Genomic DNA, 23,823 nt, shown 5'->3' with positions numbered 1-23,823 from the left:
ATATTAAAACCTTTTATTGGCAACATCTACGTGCTTGAAATGTTTTATTCATCACCATGTAAACACAACACGGTCTCACTGAACCTGATGAAATGAATAAATCTGATTAACACAACCCAGACACGTGTGAAAAACACGACCAGCTAAACTCCTATTGAAGGTATAATCATAGAATCACTAGACATGCACCGAAAGCGTCCGTTTCGTTCTGTGAGTGTATAAAAAGTGTTTCAGCTCACAGATATTGGTGCGTCCTCAAGTGCACACGACAGATTATTTGCATTTGTTTCACTCGTTTCGTTACGTTTTCGGACCGTTGTAATAAAAACCTGATCTACATGCAAACAGGCAGGAGGAGATCAGTTCACACGTCATGCAAACACGTCACAAGTCGTCTGTTTCCCGCTAGAAAAGTCTCTGATTCGGACCGCGAAGAACGGCGAAGGCTGTACTATGAAGCGCTCGGGTTCTAGCTGTGATGTCATCGACCCTCCGGATGACGTGTGAACGTTTCCATGGTAACCAGGGTCAGTCTGAATTTTAACCCCTTCAACCTCCTTCGGGTTCAGTTTTGAACACTTCAATTTGACTCGGACGGAGAATTAAAATAAAGTGAATTAAGTTCAGCTAAATAAAATGAATTAAGTTCAGCTAAATTAAGTGAATTAAGTTCAGCTAAAAACTCCGCAGCCGGGGATCCTGAGTGTTTGTCATGTGACACAAACCAATGACATCACAGATGACATCAGCACAAAACACACCTACTTTTAATTCACATTTTCTCTTTTATGTTGTTTTTATATAATTTTTAAGCTCGTTGGCTATAAATTATTTTAGTATTACAGTATTTTAACAGTTTGTTTTATAAATCATTTATTTTATCACATGATTATATTAGGGTTTGACTTTTATTGTATATCATTATTTTATTTATGAAGCCCCCCCAGGGCGGACGAGACGGGGGTCAACACTGTGTTTCCTGTAAACATGTTGGTTCCAGTCCCTTCATAGCACAGCCCTCAGAGCCGCAGCTGAACGTCCAATCGGGTTCGATCGTTTCCCGGGATCATCGATTAACGTCCAGAAGCCGATAGAAGGCGAGCGGATGTAATCTGATTACTCTAACGCTCCCCGGATCGCGACGAACGGACCGTCGCTCGCCTCTGTGATCGATTAGTTCAGACTGGTTTGAAGCAAACGCGGTGAAATGAAGTGTAAGTAGTGCAAAAGTCCAGTAATACAGCGTTAAGACAAAGCTCCGCCCCCGTTGTTTATCAGTAAACGATTGTTGGCACTTCATGCTGTTTGTTCTGAAGTCGAGTAGCATCGCCGCTAACCGCTAGCTCACCCGCTAAACTCTTTTTTTTTTAAGATAGACTTTCTTTGATTCTCAAAAACAAGACAACAAAATAAACTATAAAAAACTCATGTACCTGAAAAACTGTGAAACAAACAAACAAACAAACAAACAAACAAACACACAGGCTCTCCGGCTTCCTGCTCGGTGGTAAAAAAGCCGCCTGTTGGGCTTTTAAAGTGCGACGTTGAGTCACTGAGAGTTCGGCCAGGGGTTGGGGTTAGATGGTGGAGGGGTATGGGGGGGTGAGGTGTGTGTGTGTGTGTGTGTGTGTGTGTGTGTGTGTGGAGGGGGGGTCACGTCCATTGAAAGCGAGAGTAAAGAGCATTTTTCCGGACGATGTCTTGGAGCAGGTCGGTGATCAGACGTCCACCACCATCTTTTTGTGAATGTCTAGTCCGCCGACGACCTGCGGGGGGGGGACGACAGGAAGTGAGGTCACTGCTAGCTAGCACGCTAAAGGTCTGTGCGGTAGACACTCACAGCGCAGAACTCCTCGAACGATATCCTGCCGTCGCCGTCCTTGTCGGCGTTGATGATGGTCTTGTCGACGATCTGCTGCAGCTGCGTGTCCTTCAGGTTGTTGCCCACCATCATCTTCAGCACCTGGAACAGCTCGCCGTTGGAGATGTAGCCGTCCTTGTCCATGTCGTAGATCCTGAAGGCGACTGGGGCCAGAGAGGAAGCGCGTCAGCGTCCGTCCCTCAGACTACACACAGAATGATGAACACTTACAGCGCAGCTTCTGCTCCTTGTCTCCTTTAACGCTGAACTGAGAGACGCCCTCGATGAACTCTGGAGGGAGGGGGACAAACAGTCAGGTTTTCATTTATTTACCACAAAATCCGGACTACTGAGCGTGCATCAGTACACACTGCAGGCGTTGAGGTGCAACATGAAATATTTACACGAGAGATTTAAACATTTTAATTCCTGTTTTGTTCGGATCAGTGTCTGAAACACGGCAGTAAAACAAGGCCGTCTTCTCCAACGTCTGGATGTCGATTCATCGATGCTACGCTAACGTCACATGTGTTGTAACACAATCAATACAGCAGCGTTTTCTCCACAGCTCACGTTCTTCTTCTGTCAGACTGAACAAAACTCAACGACAAACCGTCCGTGACGTTTGGATCCTCCGCTTACCTTTGAAGTCCACCTCCCCGTTGCCGTCGGTGTCGAAGATGTCGATGACCCGCTGCACCAGGGGGTTCTGCTGGAGCTCCGGTAAGGACATGAACTCCTCCACGCTCAGCGAGCCGGAGTTATCCAGGTCCAGCTTCTTAAACCTCTTTCCTAGCCTCTTAATCTCATCAGCGTCAACTGCAAAGGAACAGGTTAGCGAGAGTCAGCTAGCGCTCGCAGCCGCACGTCCACACGACCGGGAGGAAGACGAGGAGGAGGAGGAGGAGGCCACGCCTCCACCTGGTTAAAGGCCCGGTCCGGTGGAGCCCTTACCTGGTTTGGTGTTTCTACTGGCCATGTCTGCTCAGAGCTAGCAGGGGCTAACTGCACCAGTCACTACGCGAGCTTCCGGCGCTCTAAACCCTAACACCCGGTCATGTGACCCAAGGCGCTGCTGTGCTAATCGCTGCGATGGATCAGCGAGACGCGGCGCAAAAGTGGTCGCCTCGTGTCCTTTAAAAAAAAAGAGTCCCAAGAACTTCTTTGACGTTCCGTTCAGAGCTGGGATACTTCCTGTTCCCTGTTGGCTTAAGCCCCGCCCCCTGCGACACGGGCATGACCCCACCCCCCGCCTCGGTGGGGGGTGAGAAACACCAGCAGCATTTGCTCCAACTGGAGCGACTAAAAATAAACCAGGTCTTCCCAGCGCCGCTGAGCCACGTGGTATTTTTAGCCTGGGCTAGCATGCTAGGAAGAGTTAGCATGTGGGACCCTCCCCATCACCTCTAACCCCCCCAGGTCAGAGCTTTCCTTATGTTAGGATCCATTTCTGGCTCCGCCCACTGCCGCCAGGGACGCAGAATCATTTCTCGCTGTGATGGATTAGCATTAGCCGCTAAATCTACGATCAGCTGACTGGCTGACAGCCTCCATCGTGTTCCCTGTGTTTCTGATGCATTGTGGGATACTCACAGTGTGAACACATGTCCAGAGCGTAGCTGGCTTCGTTTCCCTGGAAGAGTGAGGAGAACGACTGTCAGAGAGATCATCCAATCAGAACATCCCTTGTCGGCATGGAAACGCACAAACTCATGACGCGGCGACATTTTGGTCACATCTGATCACTTCTGTCGTGAAAAGTGATTTGATGGTTGTGGACAAAATTATTATGATTCCCTAAAAAACTATTTATTAATGATTTTTATTATTAACGATTTCTCTGAATGCTAACTACTGCTAGCTGCTTCCTGCAGGTTGCACACATTCGGAGTGGAGTTTGACCAATCAATCAATCCAAATTTAATCAATCAAAATAATAATTTGGTGCTTTAATATCGGTTGGTTGGGAAATACAAAATAAAGATTTTTCTCCATCTGGTTGTTTCTCAACAAATTCAATGCTTTTATTTTTTTTATTTTGCTTTTATTTTGATAGTACCCTTTAGGCCACTTCCGTCACTTTGACGCAGCTAACTAGCCTGCTAGCTAAAACCACAACAGTATTCGTAGATTCCCTCACAAATGAAGTTTTACAGCCGCATTCTGACACGTCACGTGTTAAACGGGTTCCGTGCGTGATGACGTCACGACGCACTGTTTGTTCGGAAGCACAAATAAAACAACAAAAACGACCGAAACGGATATAAACAAACGTTACGTCGGTGTAGCTAGCCGATTAGCCGGGGATGCTAGCGGAGAGGCTAACAGCGGCGGCTAGCCGATTAGCCGGGGATGCTAGCGGAGAGGCTAACAGCGGCGGCTAGCCGATTAGCCGGGGATGCTAGCGGAGAGGCTAACAGCGGCGGCTAGCCGATTAGCCGGGGATGCTAGCGGAGAAGCTAACAGCGGCGGCTAGCCGATTAGCCGGGGATGCTAGCGGAGAAGCTAACAGCTCTCCGTTCCAAACGAGCACCGACGTTCGGTTTCGGGGCCGAAACGCGCGCGCTTCTCACCATGTTTCCGTCAGAGTCTTCAGCCGCGCGCGGGGAGAATCCTGGTTCCGGTACCGGATCGACGGGAACGGAAGGAGGCGAGCTTTACGGCGTTCACCGGTCCGACACCGACCACCAGCTCTCCGGGGGAGATTCACCGCAGCGGGGGGGTGGGGGGGTGGGGGTGGGGTAACTTTACGGTTACGGTAACGCTAATAGAGAATAATAATAATAATTAAATAATAAAATAAAAACACGTTCGGTTAAAATGTTACGTGAAATTCAACGTGAAAATATCACAATTTTACAAGAATAAAGTTCTAATGTTAAAAATAATAAATTTCTATTTCTAATATTAAATATTAAAAGAATAAAGTTTTTTTAAAAATCACAAGAACAAATTTCACATAGTGTATACCTGAAGAATAAAGTTGTAATATGATCAGGATAAATTGATAGTTATAACACGTGATCCCTGATTAAATTAAATACCATATATTGTTTTCCTTTGTTAGTAAAATTGAGGATTACATTTATATTAGATTTATTAATTTCCATTGAATTTTTTTTCCTCATCTAACATTTGAAGCTATGAAAAATTATTTTTTTAGAATAGAATAGAATAAAATGCCTTTGAACGTCATCATGCACAAGTGTACAACAAAATACAACTCTCTGTTCTAAGGACTTAGTTTCAAGTATTGGGTAAATATAAATACAAAACTAGAACCAATGCAGTCATGCATTGGCCCTGATTTCCAAATTTTATCCTGACCTATTTGCATAGGTCAAGGATCAAAGCTAGTGCTCTGACCTACTGTCATTGATCAAAGCACTAGCTTACACACACTGGCCTTCTCCCTCATTTTTCTCTCTTATCCGGTTCCTGAGTGTACAAAAGTTGAAATTTGACCTTGACCTAGTTTTGTCAGGGTCATCATCTCATTCTCATCCCCTTTGCTGCCTGAGTAATGTCCTTTTTGTTTCATCTTTCTATCTGCAACGGTTGTGAAGATATTTGGTGGACTAGCGGATGGACGGACACACGAACACTGACAATAACAATACACCGTGTCTCGGGATGTTGCAGTCCTGCCTCTTACTCACACTGGCCCTCTCAGCTTCTTCTCCTTCAGTCATCCTCTGACATGCTAACCCCTTTCTTTGTCTATCTTTGTCTCTGCTCAGTGGCATTGTGGTTAGCATGTGTTGTTTGAATAAGAAAAGAAAAACTATACTAACTATCTAAGGTTTACACCTCCTGAAGTACTTGTTTTTGGAAGAAAAAAGGTGATAGTTGATAGTTGGGTGAAAAAATAGTGTTAGGCTATAATTTTGAGATGCAAACCCATGAATTGTTGCTAACACTTGTAAGTAAGAATCCACACTGACGTAAGACCATAGTTCAAAGCCAGATCTCATTGATCAAAGCACTATCTTTGATCAAAGCACTGGCCTTCTCCCTCGTAGAGGGGCTTGCATAGGTCAGAGTCATAAAAGACCCATGATCCAATACCTGTTAGGCACACATCAAACCACGAGCTTTGATCTATGGTCTTACTCACACTGGCCTCCTCTCTTGTCTTTCTATCTTATCCGGTTCCTGAGTGTAACAAAAGTTGAAATTTGACCTTGACCTAATTTTCTCAAGGTCAAGGTCACTGACCCGTTTTGTGAATTTGTACAAAAAAATCTGATTGATTGATTTTGGTTTGTTGTGTAAAACCTGCAGTTCTTAAACATGTTGAAGCGTTCAACGTGTTTTTCTTTCTTTAATTAAAATTAAACATGTCGAAGCGTTCAATGCAACAACAACAATGTTGGTTCAGCATATTGTTTTATTCATAAACACGACTCAATTCAACACACAACAAAATGACAGGGTTTAGGCATTGATATGTTCATGAAATACAAATTAACATGTTTGGCAAAAATGAATCCAAGCTGAAGCATCGGGTCTGAAACTGAAGGATGGCTGAAGTCCACAGAGAATCTGTCTTCCAACACGTCTTGTTTTGTCCTGTAGCGACAGAAAATAGTCCCAACAAATTCATTTCCTCATGTCGGGTGAAGATAGAGAACGTCTGTGTGGTTTCATTCAAAACCTCTCTGAAGTCTCGTTTCCTCCTCATGACAGTTTCCCACCTGTATGACCATATATGGTCGGTAGCATTGACTGATTATCAATTGAAAATTAAATATTGATGGATGAATTAACTATTTGTTTAAATAGATAATTATTATTATTATTATTATTATTATTATTATAATTTACACACCTTTGATAAATCCGACTAAATACGTCCTTTCTGGTCGCTAGTTAGCACCATGCTAGCTGCTGGTTGCCCCGCCTTGGGCATAAATTTATATTATTTATTTGAAGTCAACATTAAATCCGCATTTGGACCACTTTACTGGTGTGACATTTGAAGAAACATGCTGAGAATAATTTTTACACTGAATACAGAGATGGAACTGACATGACTCTAATCTGCTGGATGAAAGTCAACACCCGGTTGTTCCTGTACCCCGACGATGTTCTATTGTATGTTTCTACTCGGTTTTGGAGCCACTGTTCCCCTAGACAAGATGGTAAAAAGAATAAATGATGTTTCTGGAAGCTTCACCACGCCTTTGTTTAAGCTACGTTCTTCACTGTGGCCTCTAAGCTAACTGGGTTAGCGCTGCGCGTCATGGACAGACGGGGTGTGTGCTAGCATTCGTAGCTTGAAAATGTTGTAAATGACATTTTGGGTATTTGTTTACAGCTGTTTTGGTAAAACTAGTCCCCGCTGTCCTCAGCGCATGAGGAGCTAACGACGGGTGAAGCCTCTTTGGCGTCCTTGAAATCGTCTCTGTGAAGGACCTGTGAGTATTAGCTGATGTCCTCGGAGCCGTCTTGGCGCTCGAGTGTAGCTTGAAAACAAAAACCTGTTTGAGCGGCGAAGCCTTTTTGGATAAACGACACAAAAAACACCAAACTGTGACCGACTCGCACCTCGGCTTTTCAAGAAGAAGATGTCCTTTCATTGAGCCCTCGACGTTTCAGAGATGGTCCTCGTTCCACTCCTGTCCTCTGCTCGGCGTGGGGGGGGTTGAGGGGGTTGTTGGGGGGTGGGAGGCCGCCTCAGTTGAACGCCTCCTTGTTGATCCACATGAGGGTTCGCGTCTCGTTGGGCTTGCACTCGTACTCGATGCTGCTGAACTTGTTCCCGAACTGGCAGTGCTCCCTCTTGTAGTAGTTGTAGTACTTGGCCTGCCAGACGGTCTCGAAGGTTCCTGCTTTGTTAAACTGGACAAGAGGCACCAGACGGGGTCAAAGTGTCGTTTCCTCTGTGTGAATTAATCACAGGTCAGGACGACTCACCTCGATACTGACTTGAACTGGTTGTCGGTCTCCGCTCTTGGTGTGGGGGACGCCCTCGGTGTCGTACCGGCCGTGATAGACCACCGACTCCTCGTCCCTGGACTGCTGCTCCAGAGGGAAGACGACGCCTCCGATGTTCATGTTGCTATGGGGACGACAAACAGGAGGAAGAAGACGCGTTCACTCTAACCGACCTGCGTGCGCCTGTAAGACAAGCCTCAGGGAGAAGTCAGTGTCAGCATCCCCTCTGTGTCTGGTGGAAACCGAGATACGAGTCGTGTTTCAGGACACCACCGCTATGGAGGATGGATACCACATCAGTGAGACCGGATCTCGTTCTTTACCACGTGTTGGTGGATGGATACCACATCAGTGAGACCGGATCTCGTTCTTTACCACGTGTTGGCGGATGGATACCACATCAGTGAGACCGGATCTCGTTCTTTACCACGTGTTGGCGGATGGATACCACATCAGTGAGACCGGATCTCGTTCTTTACCACGTGTTGGCGGATGGATACGACATCAGTGAGACCGGATCTCGTTCTTTACCACGTGTTGGCGGATGGATACCACATCAGTGAGACCGGATCTCGTTCTTTACCACGTGTTGGCGGATGGATACGACATCAGTGAGACCGGATCTCGTTCTTTACCACTTATATATAATTAATTGTAAACAGGTAAAGTCTGCATGTTTAACGGTTGATAAAAATCTTTTTTTTCCATAATTTAGGGGGTTTAGGGTTTTTTTTTCCAAAGCTGGAACTAATTAAAATGATTTTAGATATTGTAAATGGTTAAATTTAAAGTTCAGTCACGGAGGTTGTAGTTTATCTAGTTAACCAATTTCCTCATTCTTAATAGCGGCTGAATAAATCCACATCAGAGTTTCTCTGATGGATTTTAGTTTTATTCCCCATTGATCTGTGTTTGATTAGTGATGCCTGATCGTTTGGACCTGCTGCTCCTCCAGACCCGGTCATGATTAATTCAGGCCGACATGTGATGCTGCCCCACGGGCCTGCAGGAGGAGGAGGAGGAGGAGGAGGAGGAGGTGTGGTTCCGTTCTTTTATTCATGACTCCGATCCTTCATGGTTTGATGTCACCTGAAACATGGCGGCGGGAACCACGTGACCACCTGACACCTCCAATCTGCAGGCAAGCCCCACCACCCGGAGCCGGTCGGTTCTTACGTGGCCTCGACGCCGCCGGGCTTCAGCACCACCTCGATCCGGTACTTGGAGCCGGTGAGCAGCTTGATGGTGCGGCTCTGGCCGAAGCGGGTCCCGTCCACCTTGAAGAACACCGGCCCGTCGTTCGGCTGGATCCGCAGCGCGATGGAGATGTGGATGATCGGAGGAACGTCGTCCATTGTCCCGCGTCGTGGCTCAGCTGCGAGGATGCGGGTGATGCTGAGGATGCGGCGGAGTCAAGCCCGCGGGATGCTGCCCAATATCCGGTTAGGACTATCAAAATAAAAGGCAAGAGCTCGGAGGGATGGATGGAAGTAAAGGGGGGAAAAATCACGTTTAACTTCATTTGTAAATATTGTGTTTTTACCAAACGTGATAAGTTTGACGCGTTTGAAAAATAATTTTTGTTTTTAAATTTTTTTTAATTTTATTTCATTTTATCTTATTGTTTAATTTAATTTAATTTAATATTACTGTATCTGAAGTGAAGGGGAAAAATGAATGGCAAAACTGGTGAAATGGTGACTAGCTCCTTCTGGCACAGCTGCGCTTCTTTTGCTGAGAGCTATATGGTGTGCTGTATAAAATAAAATAAGTGCTCTATTGTTTTATTTTATTGTTTTTTTCCTTATGGTTTACTTACTTTATTTTTTTTTATTTCATCTTTCTATGATTATGCAGTAGAAATGCTTGATTCACTTCTGTGAATATTATCAGCAAGTATTTTGCTATGAATTTTTTTTTTCAGTATTTTTGAGAAAAAAGAGTTTAACACGTTTACACTTCTTCCTACTCCTTTTTGGACAGTGTTCACACCTTTTTGGTGTATTTATTATTGGTTATTTTTGTTATTTTTGTTTTTGTTATATGAAATAAATGAACTCATTCATTCATTCATTCATTCATAAATCACGTTCAGCTTCATTTCTAAATGTTTTGTTTTTATCGAACTTTACTTAAAAAATATTCAAGTTAGATTTTATATCAAAAACAAATGTGCTAAATTTGACTCGTTTGAAAAAATAATTTCCCTTTTCTCCTTATTTCATTTTTCTCTCTGCTTTTCATTGTCGAGTGTTGAAGCAAATCGAATAACAACACATTTAGATTTCATCATATATTTATTTTCCATTTCCTATCAACACACATCTATTCTAGTCATCGTTACAACACATGTTTCCACAGGTGGCTTCAAACAGCTGCGGCTGATCCAGGTATCATCACGTCGTTAGCTTGTTTCAGCTATCGGACGCTAGCAGGAGACCTTCATGGAGCAGATGGATGCGTGTAAATCGGTGCATTCCTTGTTGGACCAGCCGTAAACACCTGAAACCAAGACCAACATCAGAGTTAGAGACCGGTTCTGGTGGAGGTTCAGTTTCATCAAGACTGCATTTGGACCTCCAAGAGGTTCCTCACCGTTACTGTTTAAGTAGTTGCAGGGTTTGTAGGAGCTACCATCATTGGAGTACCAGTTGTTGTAGTTGAACGGCGTCCCGTCGTCCCACCTCCAGTAGCCCTGGGGGGGTAAATAATCAACACAGTTAGGGTTTGTTCCAGCGGAGGAGACGTGTCTGGATCTAAACCCTGACCTGGAAATTGTATCCACCGATCCAGGCCGTGTTGAAGCCGGCCTTCCAGGTCAGCTCCTTCAGGAATTGATGCTCCCATAAATTGTGTATTGATGCCAGGCTGGAATTCAGACTCTCACAAAGAAACTGGGTGGAGATGGAAGAGAAGGAGGCACAGCTTCAGACGTCAGAGAGAAAACGGGTGAAGAACGTTTGCATATATCTAATTTACCTCCGCGTTAATCCTGTTGTACATGAGGTTGACCATAAGGTAGCAGTGGTCCTTGTATGGCTGCCATCCTTCAGGACATTGTGAAGCTGATCTCTCTGTGAACCACATGAAGGGTTCATCTCTGGTTTTTGACCTCTGTCTTCAATCTGATCTCTGGTTTCTGGATGAACTCACGTAGCGTCTGGACATTCAGCGGTTCCTCCGGTGCAGCTCCTGCAAGAACGTCAGAACATGAAGCTGTGAATGTGTCCAGCGTTCAGGAGCGGGGTCGTGATCCCTGAGGAGGAACCAGGACAGCCTGGACCTCTCGTGGTCTCCTGCTGGTCTGGTCTCGGGGACAGACACTAACCTGGGACTGAAAGCTCAGCTCTGGCCTCTGTGACGTCTGCTGTCGCCTCAACTAGGGGGAGAAACCAGCGCTGCTGTCAGAGCCCACACTCCCTCTAGTCTCCATCTGATCAGATCTATTGATTCGTTCTGGTGATCGTGAAGGTGAAATGTACGACAGACAGTGGAGATGACGATAGACTGACCTGGGACCGGAACAGCTCCACCTTCTGGAACGCCTTCCACTGGAACAACTGGGAGGACAAACATCAGGTCGTCAAGCAGGAGTCGGAGTGGATGTGGGTTCTTCACTCAGACAACGATCAGACTTCTTGAACTCAGAGATGATTGACAGACGTGATGAAGACAGGAAGCAGAACACATTCAGCCTGAAAACCAACCCTGAACACATCACAAAGCCGCTCCGGGCCGGAACCGGACCTCCTCCAGAACCCTGTTTCTAGACACCTGAATACAAATACCAGCTCTGACCAGAGGTGGCGCTCTGACCTCCACTGGACTGCAGTTTAAAGACGTTCCTCCTCACGTGTTTCTGGAGTTACACCTTTAAATATTCAGTCAACCGTCACCAGGACGACTGAACCTGTGGAGACGACTGATGATGTCACAGTGATGTCATCAACGGAGGCTTTACCTGCTGCAGCGCCGACAGAGAGGAAGACACCGAGAAGACAGACGAGCAGCTGGGTCTTCATGAGGAACATGATGAAGGTCTGCAGGACAAAGACCCATCAGAACGTTGAGCAAACGAGTGAGAAGATGATTAGATGTCAGCGTTTGGTTCTGTCCACAGATATTTAAAGCTCTACAATCCAAACGGTGAGCTGACGACTATCAAACGTTCCTTCATCCATCGGTCAAACACCTGCAGGTCAAGCGGCTGGACCAGACCAACCAGAGACACAAGGAAAGGACGAGCGCCTTCAGAGAGGACAGACAGGTTCAGGTCTTACCTGGTTGAACTCAGCGTCTGCTGTGACCAACATGGAAGCTGGCTGTGCTCTTTATATACTGCCTCACCTCAAGACGCCGACGCCATCCCAGAGCGAGATAAGACGCCATCAGAAGGTCTCTGAGGTCAGGGTTTAAAGTCGAAGGGCTGCCGTTGCACCTGAACACACCTGGCTAAAACCAGTCCTGGAACTCTGCCTGGTTTGTTGGTCGTTTACGGTCTCTTTCCAGTCAGAGCTGTAAAGCTCTTTGTTTTGTTCCTTCCTGCTATAAAGTTTTACAGGAAAGGCCTGCGTTCAGATGATTCTGAGAACGTCATCCCGTAAATGAACTTCTATGGGTGCCAATGACAAACCACCAGAACCATTTGTTCTCCTCCGATCGGAAAGTCTCGTGCTCTTGTTCGTTCTGTAGGTGATGTTACAGTTTACAGAATGTACAGATTAATACTTGAAATGAAAATATAATACTCGGATCATCAATATACTGTAATGATACAATTAATACCATTGTAAAGTATGACTGTAAAATGACAAACAGTAACTACAGTCTGTGCTGGATGATTGTCGTGACAAACTGAATTTCTTGATGATGACATGATGATGTTTTCTGGAAGTTTCCTTATTGGTTGTAAATCTGGGATGTCTAGGATCATTTCCTGGAGACCAGAGGGGCAAAACATGATGAATGAAATAACGAAATGATGATGTGAGCTCATTACCAGCACCTGTCTTGCTTACATAGGTCTAACTTCTTCATTTTTACAATTGTGAAATCTATTTATGTGTCATTATCCACCAAACCTTTATATTTTCTTTTTGCTATTTTTGATTATTGAAAACATCATAAAAAGATGTGTAAGGATAATAAAGGAGGGCGGCTCATCAGCCGTCGTCGTCAGGGTTCAGTTTCCAGTCAGTGGTTCCAGCAGCAGCTCTGAGTGAAGTGATGGATTGTTTCTCAGCAGTCTGGATTGTGTAACACCGGTTCTGCTCTGGACCCTGACCTCGGACACCTTCTGATGGCGTCTTATCTCGCTCTGGGATGGCGTCGGCGTCTTGAGGTGAGGCAGTATATAAAGAGCACAGCCAGCTTCCATGTTGGTCACAGCAGACGCTGAGTTCAACCAGGTAAGACCTGAACCTGTCTGTCCTCTCTGAAGGCGCTCGTCCTTTCCTTGTGTCTCTGGTTGGTCTGGTCCAGCCGCTTGACCTGCAGGTGTTTGACCGATGGATGAAGGAACGTTTGATAGTCGTCAGCTCACCGTTTGGATTGTAGAGCTTTAAATATCTGTGGACAGAACCAAACGCTGACATCTAATCATCTTCTCACTCGTTTGCTCAACGTTCTGATGGGTCTTTGTCCTGCAGACCTTCATCATGTTCCTCATGAAGACCCAGCTGCTCGTCTGTCTTCTTGGTGTCTTCCTCTCTGTCGGCGCTGCAGAAGGTAAAGCCTCCGTCAGACTCCAGACAGTCCTGACTCTTCTGATTTGAGCGCCTCACGTTTCCTCACAGCTTCACTTTGTTTCAGACGTCCAGGAAGAGAGAGCTGAACTTTCAATCCCAGGTTAGTTTCCGTCTGACGACGAGACGCCGAGGCTCACCTGGTTCATCCTCAGGGATCACGACCTCGCTCCTGAACGCTGGACACACTCACAGCATCATGTTCTCACTTTCTTGTAGGAGTTTCTCTGGAGGAAACACCAGATGTTCAGACACCACGTGAGTTCATCTAGAAGATAACGGAGAGAAGATTGTTGATCTGCAAAATTCCGTTTGTCCTAAAAATAACTGCAACAAGTCAAGCAGCTTTTAAACACCTTTATGACGGATTTCCTCCACATCTGATTTTGTTTGATGTCATTCTGCTTTCAGAGGAGAGATCGGCGGTAAGTTGTCCTCCAGGATGGCAGCAGTACCAGAACAAATGTTACCAGCTGCTCTCAATGGCATATGCCTGGAATAATGCAGAGGTAATAGATGTTACGAGTTAATAAATACCAATAAAATCTGTGCTTCTGATTTGCAGACTCTCTACTCTCATTGGTCCAGGTTCTGAGATGTCTGTCTGAGGTCTAACACCTTTCTTTGTGTGTCCTTCTCGTGTTTCTCCATCCAGTTTCATTGTGAGAGCATTGGATCCAACCTGGTGTCGGTCCGGAACTTCGAGGAATACAGTTTCCTCCAGAATATGGCCAGGAGTGCTAATTACCCCACAGCCTGGATTGGTGGATACCGGTTCCAGGTCAGAGAGCAGATTCACACATAACTACTGGACACTCGTCCTCAGCGTTGTGACAAATATCGATTATCCCCCATCCAGGGCTACTGGAAGTGGGACGATGGTACACCGTTCCTCTACGACAACTGGTACTCCCACAGCAGCAGTTCTCGCTACGAATGTCTGTACTTGAACAGTGAAGGTAAGGAACCTCTTGGAGGTCTGCGGAGACTCCTAAGCTAACCATCAATGAGAACAGAAAGGTGTAAACGCTAACGGTTAGCTGTGGATAGTTGGTCTGATGGGGCTGGACCTCACATGTGTGCAGGAAATGATGTAACTGAGGTGCAGCTGGGTCAGCCTCCAGGACTCAGACTTTCTCTTCTGATCTTCAGACTTTACACCTGCCTGAAACTGAACCCTCCACCGGGATACGTCTCTAACTCTGTGATGTTGGTCTTTCCTCTGGTTCAGGTGTTCTCGGCTGGGCCAATCAGGAATGCCATCTTGGAAAACCATTCATTTGTGCCAAGAATCTCTGCTAGCGTCTGATAGCTGAAGCATGCTAACGACTGATGAGACCTGGATCAGCAGCTGCTCTTTGAAGCTACCTGTGGAACCATTGGCTGGGATAGATTGTCTGTTTACACCTGCCAAGAACTAATCTACTGATGACTAGAATAGATGTGTGTCTTTAAATATGTGTTTTGAAAGAAAATGAAAAATAAATATAAGGCCAAATCTTGTCTTCCAATAATCTCTTTTATTGATTACAGTCCTCGGTTCTGTTTCCTCTGGACCAGAAATCCGGTCAGGTTGTCAGCATGTCACTAAACTTTCTACGACCCAGTTCTAACAGAAGTAGGACACCCACGACCGGCCTCTCAAGTCCACTAACCCCCTGTGTCAAACCACATACCAGGAATCTCACAGGTGAAAGTTGATCGCCATGACAACACACTGATTCAATCCTCTTAAGCACAAAGGGTTCCGACCACATGTGAGCACAGGTAGTCCCCAACATATGAACACAACTGGTTCCTAGAGGTTGTTTGTAAGCTGAATTATTCGTAAGTCGTTATTTCTTACATTTCAATCTCTAATCTCCATCTGAGGTAATTTAAATGTCATTACTACTGTAAAGTACTACTAAAGTAATGTCAGTACTACTCTAAATACTAAAGTAATGTCATTACTACTGTAAAGTACTACTTAAGTAATGTCAGTACTACTCTAAATACTAAAGTATTGTCATTACTACTGTAAATACTAAAGTAATGTCATTACTACTCTAAATACTAAAGTAATCTCATTACTACTCTAAATACTAAAGTAATGTCATTACTACTCTAAATACTAAAGTAATCTCATTACTACTTTAAATACTAAAGTAATCTCATTACTACTCTAAATACTAAAGTAATGTCATTACTACTCTAAATACTAAAGTAATGTCATTACTACTCTAAATACTAAAGTAATGTCATTACTACTCTAAATACTAAAGTAATCTCATTACTACTGTAAATACTAAAGTAATCTCATTACTACTCTAAACACTAAAGTTCTATTCCCTCAGACTGACCAGAAACAATTCCAGGACATTAAAACATCCCATAATAAATAAAATCCAGGTTCAGGTCGTCCAGAGTTCAGTCGTTCTGATTATACGTTGGTTTTCAAAAAAGTGTACGGAACAATAAAAATCAAGTTTACGTTATTTCTCATTTCAACTTGCAAACAATGAAATAAATGAACCCGTTAGAAACACGCTGGGCTTTTATCCTGTATTTATTTTCCATTTCCTATCAACACACATCTATTCAGTCATCAATACATTTGTCCTTGTGCTGGTGGAAACAGACAATCTATCCCAGCCAATGTTTCCACTGGTAGCTTCAAGCAGCTGCAGCTGATCCAGGTCTCATCAGTCGTTAGCATGTTTCAGCTATCAGACGCTAGCAGGAGAGCTTCATGGAGCAGATGAACGGGTGTGACTTCCTGCATTCCTCGTTGGACCAGCCGTAAACACCTGAAACCAAGACCAACATCAGAGTTAGAGACCGGTTCTGGTGGAGGTTCAGTTTCATCAAGTCTGGAGGAAGCTAGCTGACCTAGCTACACCTCACATGCATCATGTCCAAAAACATCTATCCAAGGCTAACTGTTAGCACTAACACCTCTCTGTTCTCAGTGAATGTTAGCTGAGGAGGTTTCCTACCTTCACTGTTCAAGTAGATGCATTCTTTGTAGGAGCTACCGTCATTGGAGTACCAGTTGTTGTAGTTGAACGGCGTCCCGTCGTCCCACCTCCAGTAGCCCTGGGGGGTAAATAATCAACACAGTTAGGGTTTGTTCCAGTGGAGGAGACGTGTCTGGATGTAATCCCTGACCTGGAATCTGTATCCACCGATCCAGGCTGATTTGAGGCCGGCCTTCCGGGTCATCTGCTGCAGGAAGGTGTATTCCCACAGGTTGTGCACTGATGCCAGGCTGGAGCTGAAGCTCTCACACTGGAACTGGACACAAGAGAAGGACACACGAGCAGAGCTTCAGACCTCAGAACCTGGATTTGCCCTCTGCAGGTGTCGCCTGCACGTCACGAACACTAAACGGGTTGATCAACGTCCCAACAGGCGATTGATCATCAATGCATCCAGTGTGTTTTACCTCCGCGTTAATCCTGTCATACACGAGATTGACCACCAGGTAGCAGTGGTCCTGGTGTGACTGCCATCCTTCAGGACATTGTGAAGCTGATCTCGGTGTTTCCTCCGGTGCAACTCCTGCAAGAACGTCAGAACATGAATGTGTCCAGTGTTCAGGTCATGATCCCTGAGGATGAACCAGTCGTCAGGCGGACATTAACCTGGGATTGAGACTTCAGCTCTCTCTTCCTGGACGTCTGAAACAGAGTGAAGCTGTGAGGAAACGTGAGGCATTCAGGACTGTCTGGAGTCTGACGGAGGCTTTACCTGCTGCAGCGCTGACGGACAGGAAGACACCGAGAAGACAGACGAGCAGCTGGGTCTTCATGACGAAGGTCTCACGTCTGCTGGAATGACCAGGGAGGCTCTCCTGGTCGTTATGAACCCTCTCCCTGGGGGGGCCGGACGCCAACACGACCGCAGGGCGGGATTAGCGCCAATACAAAGGTCTTCGTTTGGAACCTTCTCAGTGTTCTGATAAGTTTTATAACGTTCTGTAAGTTCATGTTCTCCTTCACTCTGATGACAGGAATATGATCCACTGCTGCTGTGAATAACCTGTTATCAGTAGTAGTTAATGAAGGCCATCAGAACCATTGATCATTGATCATTGATCAGGGTGTTGGAGCTTCGCCCTGTAGATACATTTTTTAATGACCTTGAAAATCTGATAAATTAATGATTAAAATCAATCCACCATCATTCTAACCACACTCCGCTGGTCTTTTTATTACCATGACCTTTACAGTCACACAACATGATTCATATGATTTGTATGTTTTTTACGGTCAGAGCGTTTTGATTGTATATTAAAGCACTGGGATTTCAAAATACATCACCAATACATCCTTTATTGATCCTTTACTCACCAGATTCACATCGGTTGTGTGAGTTGTCTTCATGTGGAGATGTTTCTGGATTCAGTTCAGGTTCTTGTTATTTCCAAAGTGACTCATCACCACCTGCAGTACTAATGAAGTAGCCTGAGGCTGCAGGTCATGAGGTCACTTCACGTTAGTTGGGACCATCGTCCTCAGAGGGTCCATAAATGTTCAGCAGCTCCTTCAGCCAACGGTCTATCTTTGTCTAATTCATCAGTTCCAGCTTCTTCTTCAAAGTCTTGGAACTCCCCTGTGTCAAATGTCCCCTGATAGCATTTTTAACGCCCCCCCGACACCTAAAATGTGTCCTAATGTGTCAATGAAGGAGGGGGTCCATGTTGCTCCCCCCTCTGGTGGTGATGGTAGTTTAGATAAGGTGTTGTGCATCAGAGTGAAGGTTCCTGTGTGTTGTTGGTTCTCGCCCGTCTCCAGCGGGGCGAAGCGACATCTTCTGGATTTCTCTGGTTCGGTTGGAGGTTGTTTGATGTAGTTTCATATTTTTGTCGTCTATCAGCGTTTTTTTTGCTTTTGGTCTTGCAGAAATTACTTTCCGATTTGACTTTCACCTTCCTCTTCACTATCTTCCTCATCAGCGTTCTTCAGCTTTGGTGACCGACCAGCAGATATCGCTGATATCCCTTCACCCTCACTTTGACGTCTGCCTCACTTCCTGGTCTTTAATGCTGTTAGAGTTTGTTGATTGGCTGGAACGGCTGCAGCTCTTGTGGTTGATGTGGTTGATCTCTGCAGCCTGAGCGTCAGGTCCAGGAATGCATGGGGGGGTTTTGAAATATTCAACCCCCTTATCTGGTTTCATGTCTGTGAGAGTTTGTGTTGATTGACTGATTTGGTGTAAATGTCGGTGTTGTGTGGAGTCATCTGCGTACATAGAGAGTCGAGGAACCACCAGGAAGATCGACTCGTTGGTCAGCAGGTGTGAAACCCCCCACCAACAGATCTCTACAGTTTACTGGTTATCATCATCTTCATCAACCCAGACTGGAACGTTCATCAGAACCTCCTCATGTTGACGTCTGGCAGGAGGAAGTTAAGGAGCCCACCAGGAAGTAGGCGGAGCTCTGATAGAAAACACTGACCACGAACAAACAGGACAGGAGTTTGTCTTCTCGTTGTTTTACATCATTTATTCATCAGGTTCCATCAACCACCAATCAGAACGAAGGTTTAAACTTCACATCATTTCAAATCCATCTCTTTGTTCCTCCGATGGAGTTGTGTGTTTCATTTCTCTACATTCTACATTTCATTGAGTTTTCTATTGATTGATGATCATTTTTTGGTCAAATCCATCAAGTAGAAGAAGAGAAGGTCGTTTCCATGAGCTGCTGCTGTTAACGTGGATCTTTCTCACAAACCCAGCGCAGCCTTTGTCCACAGGGGGTGGGCAACACAAGGTATCCATTTATCATGAAGTGAAGGATTCTCACACAGTCCCCTCTGACATCGTCTCTGACCTCTGGTGTGAACCTGAACACAGAACAGTCAGTTTGGTTGGACTCAACCTGTCCTACAGAACAATTTGTCTTGACTCTGAATTCTTACCCGGGGTCTGGGATCGATCCATCCACCCACTGGAGGGTCCCTGTTGTGTTCCTCAGACCGATCCAGAACTCCTGAGCAGCCAACCCAGACAGAAAGTCAAGGAACACGACCTGATTGAGAAGAGAGAGAAGAGACTTTAAAGTTCTCCTTCAGCTCCCAGAAGGAGGTCCAGGAACTCCTTCAGTCCTCCTTACCTGCTCGTCCAGGCTGTTGAACACCACCAGATCAGCTCCGTCTGCCTGACAGGACCTCCTGCTCTCCTGCCAGGACCTCCTCTCATTGGACAGGAAGTAACATCGTCTCTCGATCATCACCCATCCAGAAGGACACGACAGAGAAGACCTGACCTCTGGACCATGACATGAACACACCCTCCATCAGATGAAATGACATGTGGACCATCATGTCCCTGAAACTCTCTTCATCAGCTGTTTGAAATCAACCAATCAAAAACGAGCGTTTTCCACCACTAAAGTCTCTAAATGATGGAACTCAGTCCAGAGCTTCATGGATCCACTTCAGCAGCAGAGTCCAAAGGGGTTTCTGTTCAGGACTGGGTCTCCATCAGCTCCCAGACCTCCACCACTGCTGAGCCAGAAGAACCAGAGAAGAACCAGCAGCTCAGAACCATCTGGATCAGACCCAGAAGGTCTGGATGCTGTTCTGTGGAGCCGTGGAACCAAAGCGGACCTTCTGGGTCCTCTGGATCAGCAGAACGTCTGGAGGAGGACTGAAGCAGGAACATTCCAGAACTGGAGGAACGCTGGAGTCTGGATCTGGATCAGGTTAAAGGGTTTCTAGAAGAACTGGACCTTCAGAGACTGCAGTCAGGAAAACACTGCTGCATTGATCTGATTGCAAACAGCTGATCAAAAGTAGATTTGATCAATAAATGAAACATTCAGAGGCTGTGGGAGAATTGTGCGTCCGCTCTTAGATGGAGTTTCATCAGTTCATGTTCAGACCAGCAGACAGGCAGATGTTTCCTCACCGCCCAGCATCTTCTCCAGGTTCTTCTTCTCGTTCTCCAGGTTCTTCGTCTTGTTCTCCAGGTTCCTGATGGTGTTCTGAAGGTCTGTGATTTGGTTTCTCAGCAGGTCCGTCTCTCCGCTCAGGTTGTTGTTGCAGCTCAAACTGGTGGATTCTCTGCTTCCTGACAAAAACAGCATCAGAACAAAAGATTCATTTAAATGAAATAAAGACAAAAATCTGAAACATTCTTGGTTCACATTGTTGTTTTTTCACAACATCCAACATTCTGGGATGTTGTGTGTTCTGTTTGGTCAAGCTGACAGTTACACAAAGCGTCGACTGAACTCACGAGAGAGACGTAGAGAAACGTTGAGAACAGCTTGGATGATGCACAACAGGCCGAAGCTGATGAAGATGAAGTCCAACATCTTCTCTGTGGAAGCAGCACAGAGTCAGAGGTGTTAGCATTCTGATGTTAGCATGCTAACTCATATTCTACGACCGTAATCGTCTCGTCTCCAGACGCCGGTCCACCTTGTGGGTCACGGTTCTGCTGGAGCCCATCTCAGCTGGATACAGGTGAGAGGCAGGGGACACCCCGGATGAGACGCCAGGTCGTCATGGGGCAGAAATAATTAAACTTCTCTGAAAAACTCATAACTCGTTTGAAAAATGCCTACAAAGCAACCCCGCCCCGTTGTAGGATCACATCCTGTCCTCTACTGGACTACAAGAACCCACAGAGGACTACACAACTTACTGGAGGTCACACAATCAGGTGACTTTAAAATCTGACAAACGGCCTGAGAACTCTAGAGTCTCTCTATCAGCTCGTGTGTCGTTAGAGTTCATCACATGGAGTTCTGACCCTTCTGAAGCAGTCTTCTGTCTATTCTTCTGGGTTCCTGCTCAGGCTGTGGTTCATTGATATAATCGATCGTCTCCATCCCTCTGGCTGCTGATCTGATCTGATCGCTGGACGCCGTCAGAAGTGAGCAGAGACGCTCTTCACCTCCTGGTTGATGGATTCAGAGGAGGAGGAGCCTGTGAGAGGAGGTTCTAACGTCTGTTCTAGATTCTAATCATGAGTTCCTGTAGATTAGATTCCAGGAACAAGACTATGTGACCCAAAATCCTGTTTAAAGTAAGTACAATCAATCAAACTTTATTTCTACATGACTTTTCAGAAAGAGTGGAGCGTGATGAAAACAATCCCTGATCAATGAAGAGAAATCCAAAGGATGAAGGTGATTCTCCTGTAAAAACCTTCATTGCTCTGAGCTTGTTGTTAGAAGCCTGTTCCTCCTTCTAACAGCCTGTCAGCACCCTGTGGAGATGATTGTGAATGTTCACTGTAGGTGATAAGGTCAACGGAATCGGGTTTTCACTGTGTGGTCCTATAATATGTCCTAGTTTTACTCTAATTTGATCACACCCATCGTAAGGCTTCCACACCCACATAAAACACGTACCAGTATTTTATCCAGTATTGATTGATTTATGATGTATGTCTGAGCACTGCATATGTGCAATTTCCTCCAGGATTAATCAAGCATCCATCCATCCATCCATCCATCCATCCATCCATCCATCCATCCATCCATCCATCTATCTATCTATTTCCCTTTGGAGACGGCCCGTGTTCATTGGTTGGATTATAAAGCATAAGTACAGTTCTAATAGCTGCAGTATGTGCTATCAAAGTACTTCTCCACTTCCCTGATATGTTTGCTGGTGAAGTGTGTGGCATTGTCAGATCAGATTACTTTAGGTAGGCCGTATCTTGGGATCAAATCTCTTCTAAGCCATTTATTTACCTCTTTTGCTGTTTCTCATTTGGTAGGAATGGCTTCAGACCACCTGGATAAGGTGTCCACTGCAACTAAGAGGTATCAATCAATCAATCAATCAACTTTTATTTATATAGTGCTTAATCACATCTGAAGACATTTCAAAGCGCTCAACAGATAGAAAGCCAACTGAACCCTCCAGAGCATAAGGGACAGTGGTGAGGAAAAACTCCCTCATTGAGGAAGAAACTCCGGGCAGGACCCAGGCTCTAGGGGGTGGTCATCCGCCTTGACCAGTTGGTTGGTAAAGACAAATACACTGGGGAGAGAGATATGTCAAGGAAAAGAGACGGAGGGAGAGGGAGAGAGAGTGGCAGATAGGTCACTTTAAGTTTCATGTCCATAGTGCGCTGTCACTGAATTTAGGGCAGGACTTCCGGGCCTTTGGATATCCTGTCTTCTATGCGTGTTCTCCACCTGTGGAACAGAGGCACAGAGACAGTGGTGTTGTGCAGAGAAAGAGTGTGATTTAATGTTAGTAGTAAATTCTAGGAGCAAAGATAAAGAAAGAAGAGACAGAAGCTCTAGAGTCTCTCCCTTTAACGGGAGAGACGGAGAAAAATACCCTCAATGCCCTAGGCCTACAGCAGCATATCTAGTGGGGGTGGGGGTATTTTTAATGGTAGGCTCTATCAAAGAGGAGGGTTTTTAATCTACTCTTAAATAAGCTGAGAGTGTCTGCCCCCCAGACCGAGGCTGGGAGATGTTCCAGAGTAAAGGGGCAGATAGCTGAAGCTTCTGCCTCCTGTTCTACTCTTAAAGACCCGACGGGTCACCAGAAATTCTGCATCCTCTGATCGAAGGGCCCTGGGAGGGTGATATACTGTACTTCAATAAGATCTTCAATGTAAGATGGAGCCTTGGTGGAGAGCTTTACATGTGATCATGGGGACTTTGAATTGTATTCTATGATTAATCGGGAGCCGATGAAGTGACGCTAGGACAGGACTCCCAGTCCAGTCAGTCAGCGGGCAGCTGCATTCTGAACTAACTGTAGAGTCCTAATAGAGGAGCTAGAACAGCCCATAATAAGGAATTGCAGTAATCCAATCTAGAAGTAACAAAGGCATGAATGATTTTTTTCTGTGTCTTTAAAGGATAAGAAATTTATAACTTTAACAATGTTTCGTAAGTGAAAGAAGTCTGTCCGGGATACAGACTTGATGAGAATCAGAGGACAGATCTTCATCAAAAATCACTCCCAGGTTCCTGACTTCACTGGTGGAGGATAGAGCAATGGTGTCTGAGTGAATTGCAATGTTAGAGAGATCATCTCTAAGATGCTTCGGCCCAATAATAATGACTTCAGTTTTGTTACTGTTTAACATTAAGAAATTGTGAAGCATTGAAAGAATGTTAGCCAACAATGAGGAGCAACGTAGTGAACGACTGAACACCTGAACTTTATTGACATATCCAATGTCGGTGTAATCAATCAAGACTTTATCAATGGGTGATTTGGAATTGGGAGTCCTCCCATCCCAGTTTTCCATGTCAATTTTGGATTGAGTTTCAGACAGATTTCACAAGTATTTGCAAAATACAAA

The 23,823-nt window shown here is 45.2% G+C and overlaps 6 protein-coding genes across 7 annotated transcripts; 1 reads left to right on the top strand and 5 right to left on the bottom strand.

The window, feature by feature from the left end:
* Positions 1 to 637: 637 nt before the first annotated feature.
* On the bottom strand, positions 638 to 4,574 carry LOC137600375 (calcineurin subunit B type 1-like). The gene is made up of 6 exons (XM_068321967.1): positions 4,435 to 4,574; positions 3,455 to 3,494; positions 2,504 to 2,680; positions 2,093 to 2,152; positions 1,841 to 2,025; positions 638 to 1,766 (listed from the first exon to the last, which is right to left on the bottom strand). The coding sequence occupies exons 1-6, from the start codon at positions 4,435 to 4,437 to the stop codon at positions 1,719 to 1,721; spliced, it is 513 nt and encodes a 170-aa protein (XP_068178068.1). The 5' UTR covers positions 4,438 to 4,574; the 3' UTR covers positions 638 to 1,718.
* Positions 4,575 to 6,708: 2,134 nt separating this feature from the next.
* On the bottom strand, positions 6,709 to 9,185 carry cnrip1a (cannabinoid receptor interacting protein 1a). Its single transcript, XM_068322315.1, has 3 exons — positions 8,978 to 9,185; positions 7,781 to 7,925; positions 6,709 to 7,705 (listed from the first exon to the last, which is right to left on the bottom strand). The coding sequence occupies exons 1-3, from the start codon at positions 9,154 to 9,156 to the stop codon at positions 7,541 to 7,543; spliced, it is 489 nt and encodes a 162-aa protein (XP_068178416.1). The 5' UTR covers positions 9,157 to 9,185; the 3' UTR covers positions 6,709 to 7,540.
* A 995-nt stretch (positions 9,186 to 10,180) lies between these two features.
* Positions 10,181 to 12,180, bottom strand: LOC137600824 (type-2 ice-structuring protein-like). Its single transcript, XM_068322667.1, has 9 exons — positions 12,082 to 12,180; positions 11,763 to 11,841; positions 11,314 to 11,361; positions 11,130 to 11,180; positions 10,955 to 10,993; positions 10,781 to 10,875; positions 10,570 to 10,695; positions 10,397 to 10,496; positions 10,181 to 10,303 (listed from the first exon to the last, which is right to left on the bottom strand). The coding sequence occupies exons 1-9, from the start codon at positions 12,112 to 12,114 to the stop codon at positions 10,230 to 10,232; spliced, it is 645 nt and encodes a 214-aa protein (XP_068178768.1). The 5' UTR covers positions 12,115 to 12,180; the 3' UTR covers positions 10,181 to 10,229.
* A 996-nt stretch (positions 12,181 to 13,176) lies between these two features.
* Positions 13,177 to 14,888, top strand: LOC137599864 (galactose-specific lectin nattectin-like). The gene is made up of 8 exons (XM_068321062.1): positions 13,177 to 13,209; positions 13,450 to 13,528; positions 13,613 to 13,648; positions 13,765 to 13,803; positions 13,957 to 14,054; positions 14,201 to 14,326; positions 14,405 to 14,504; positions 14,777 to 14,888. The coding sequence occupies exons 1-8, from the start codon at positions 13,177 to 13,179 to the stop codon at positions 14,845 to 14,847; spliced, it is 582 nt and encodes a 193-aa protein (XP_068177163.1). The 3' UTR covers positions 14,848 to 14,888.
* Positions 14,889 to 16,084: 1,196 nt separating this feature from the next.
* On the bottom strand, positions 16,085 to 18,874 carry LOC137600583 (galactose-specific lectin nattectin-like). Its single transcript, XM_068322300.1, has 7 exons — positions 17,880 to 18,874; positions 17,278 to 17,645; positions 17,172 to 17,207; positions 16,973 to 17,088; positions 16,696 to 16,821; positions 16,524 to 16,623; positions 16,085 to 16,334 (listed from the first exon to the last, which is right to left on the bottom strand). Exons 2-7 carry the CDS (start codon positions 17,336 to 17,338, stop codon positions 16,261 to 16,263), a joined length of 513 nt encoding a protein of 170 aa, XP_068178401.1. The 5' UTR covers positions 17,339 to 17,645; positions 17,880 to 18,874; the 3' UTR covers positions 16,085 to 16,260.
* Positions 18,875 to 19,023: 149 nt separating this feature from the next.
* LOC137600503 (CD209 antigen-like) lies at positions 19,024 to 21,443 on the bottom strand. Of its 2 annotated transcripts, none has more exons than XM_068322168.1 (6): positions 21,295 to 21,443; positions 20,776 to 20,859; positions 20,446 to 20,607; positions 19,649 to 19,803; positions 19,455 to 19,564; positions 19,024 to 19,379 (listed from the first exon to the last, which is right to left on the bottom strand). In XM_068322168.1, the coding sequence occupies exons 1-6, from the start codon at positions 21,371 to 21,373 to the stop codon at positions 19,244 to 19,246; spliced, it is 726 nt and encodes a 241-aa protein (XP_068178269.1). In that variant the 5' UTR covers positions 21,374 to 21,443; the 3' UTR covers positions 19,024 to 19,243. The 2 variants fall into 2 exon arrangements, with proteins under 2 accessions (XP_068178269.1, XP_068178270.1); XM_068322169.1 differs by having other exon boundaries at positions 21,187 to 21,412.
* Positions 21,444 to 23,823: the final 2,380 nt, after the last annotated feature.

The sequence above is a fragment of the Antennarius striatus genome, chromosome 8, assembly GCF_040054535.1.
Source record: "Antennarius striatus isolate MH-2024 chromosome 8, ASM4005453v1, whole genome shotgun sequence".
Classification (NCBI taxonomy): Eukaryota; Metazoa; Chordata; class Actinopteri; order Lophiiformes; family Antennariidae; genus Antennarius; species Antennarius striatus.
Note: the sequence above shows the minus strand (reverse complement) of the source record. Positions and strands in the feature narration are given on the sequence as shown.

Bases quoted from the DNA above. Each gene is read 5' to 3' on its own strand.
- LOC137600375 (XM_068321967.1), bottom strand. The intron at 2,681-3,454 runs GTGAGTATCCCA...GTTCCTTTGCAG, and splicing joins TCTGGACATGTGTTCACACT to TTGACGCTGATGAGATTAAG. The intron at 2,153-2,503 runs GTAAGCGGAGGA...CCCTCCCTCCAG, and splicing joins CGGGGAGGTGGACTTCAAAG to AGTTCATCGAGGGCGTCTCT.
- cnrip1a (XM_068322315.1), bottom strand. From the start codon at position 9,156: ATGGACGACGTTCCTCCGATCATCCACATCTCCATCGCGCTGCGGATC. The intron at 7,926-8,977 runs GTAAGAACCGAC...TCGTCCCCATAG, and splicing joins CCCGGCGGCGTCGAGGCCAC to CAACATGAACATCGGAGGCG. The intron at 7,706-7,780 runs GTGAGTCGTCCT...CCTCTTGTCCAG, and splicing joins CAGTTCAAGTCAGTATCGAG to TTTAACAAAGCAGGAACCTT.
- LOC137600824 (XM_068322667.1), bottom strand. From the start codon at position 12,114: ATGTTGGTCACAGCAGACGCTGAGTTCAACCAG. The intron at 11,181-11,313 runs GTCAGTCTATCG...TTCTCCCCCTAG, and splicing joins TGGAGCTGTTCCGGTCCCAG to TTGAGGCGACAGCAGACGTC. The intron at 10,497-10,569 runs GTCAGGGTTTAG...TTACCCCCCCAG, and splicing joins TCGGTGGATACAATTTCCAG to GGCTACTGGAGGTGGGACGA.
- LOC137599864 (XM_068321062.1), top strand. From the start codon at position 13,177: ATGTTGGTCACAGCAGACGCTGAGTTCAACCAG. The intron at 13,649-13,764 runs GTTAGTTTCCGT...ACTTTCTTGTAG, and splicing joins AGCTGAACTTTCAATCCCAG to GAGTTTCTCTGGAGGAAACA. The intron at 14,505-14,776 runs GTAAGGAACCTC...CCTCTGGTTCAG, and splicing joins TCTGTACTTGAACAGTGAAG to GTGTTCTCGGCTGGGCCAAT.
- LOC137600583 (XM_068322300.1), bottom strand. From the start codon at position 17,338: ATGAAGACCCAGCTGCTCGTCTGTCTTCTCGGTGTCTTCCTGTCCGTC. The intron at 17,208-17,277 runs GTAAAGCCTCCG...ACTCTGTTTCAG, and splicing joins GTCCGTCAGCGCTGCAGCAG to ACGTCCAGGAAGAGAGAGCT. The intron at 17,089-17,171 runs GTTAATGTCCGC...ACGTTCTTGCAG, and splicing joins AGCTGAAGTCTCAATCCCAG to GAGTTGCACCGGAGGAAACA.
- LOC137600503 (XM_068322168.1), bottom strand. From the start codon at position 21,373: ATGGAGACGATCGATTATATCAATGAACCACAGCCTGAGCAGGAACCC. The intron at 20,860-21,294 runs GTCAGAACTCCA...CTGCTTCCACAG, and splicing joins CAGAAGACTGCTTCAGAAGG to AGAAGATGTTGGACTTCATC. The intron at 19,565-19,648 runs GTAAGGAGGACT...CTTCTCAATCAG, and splicing joins TCAACAGCCTGGACGAGCAG to GTCGTGTTCCTTGACTTTCT.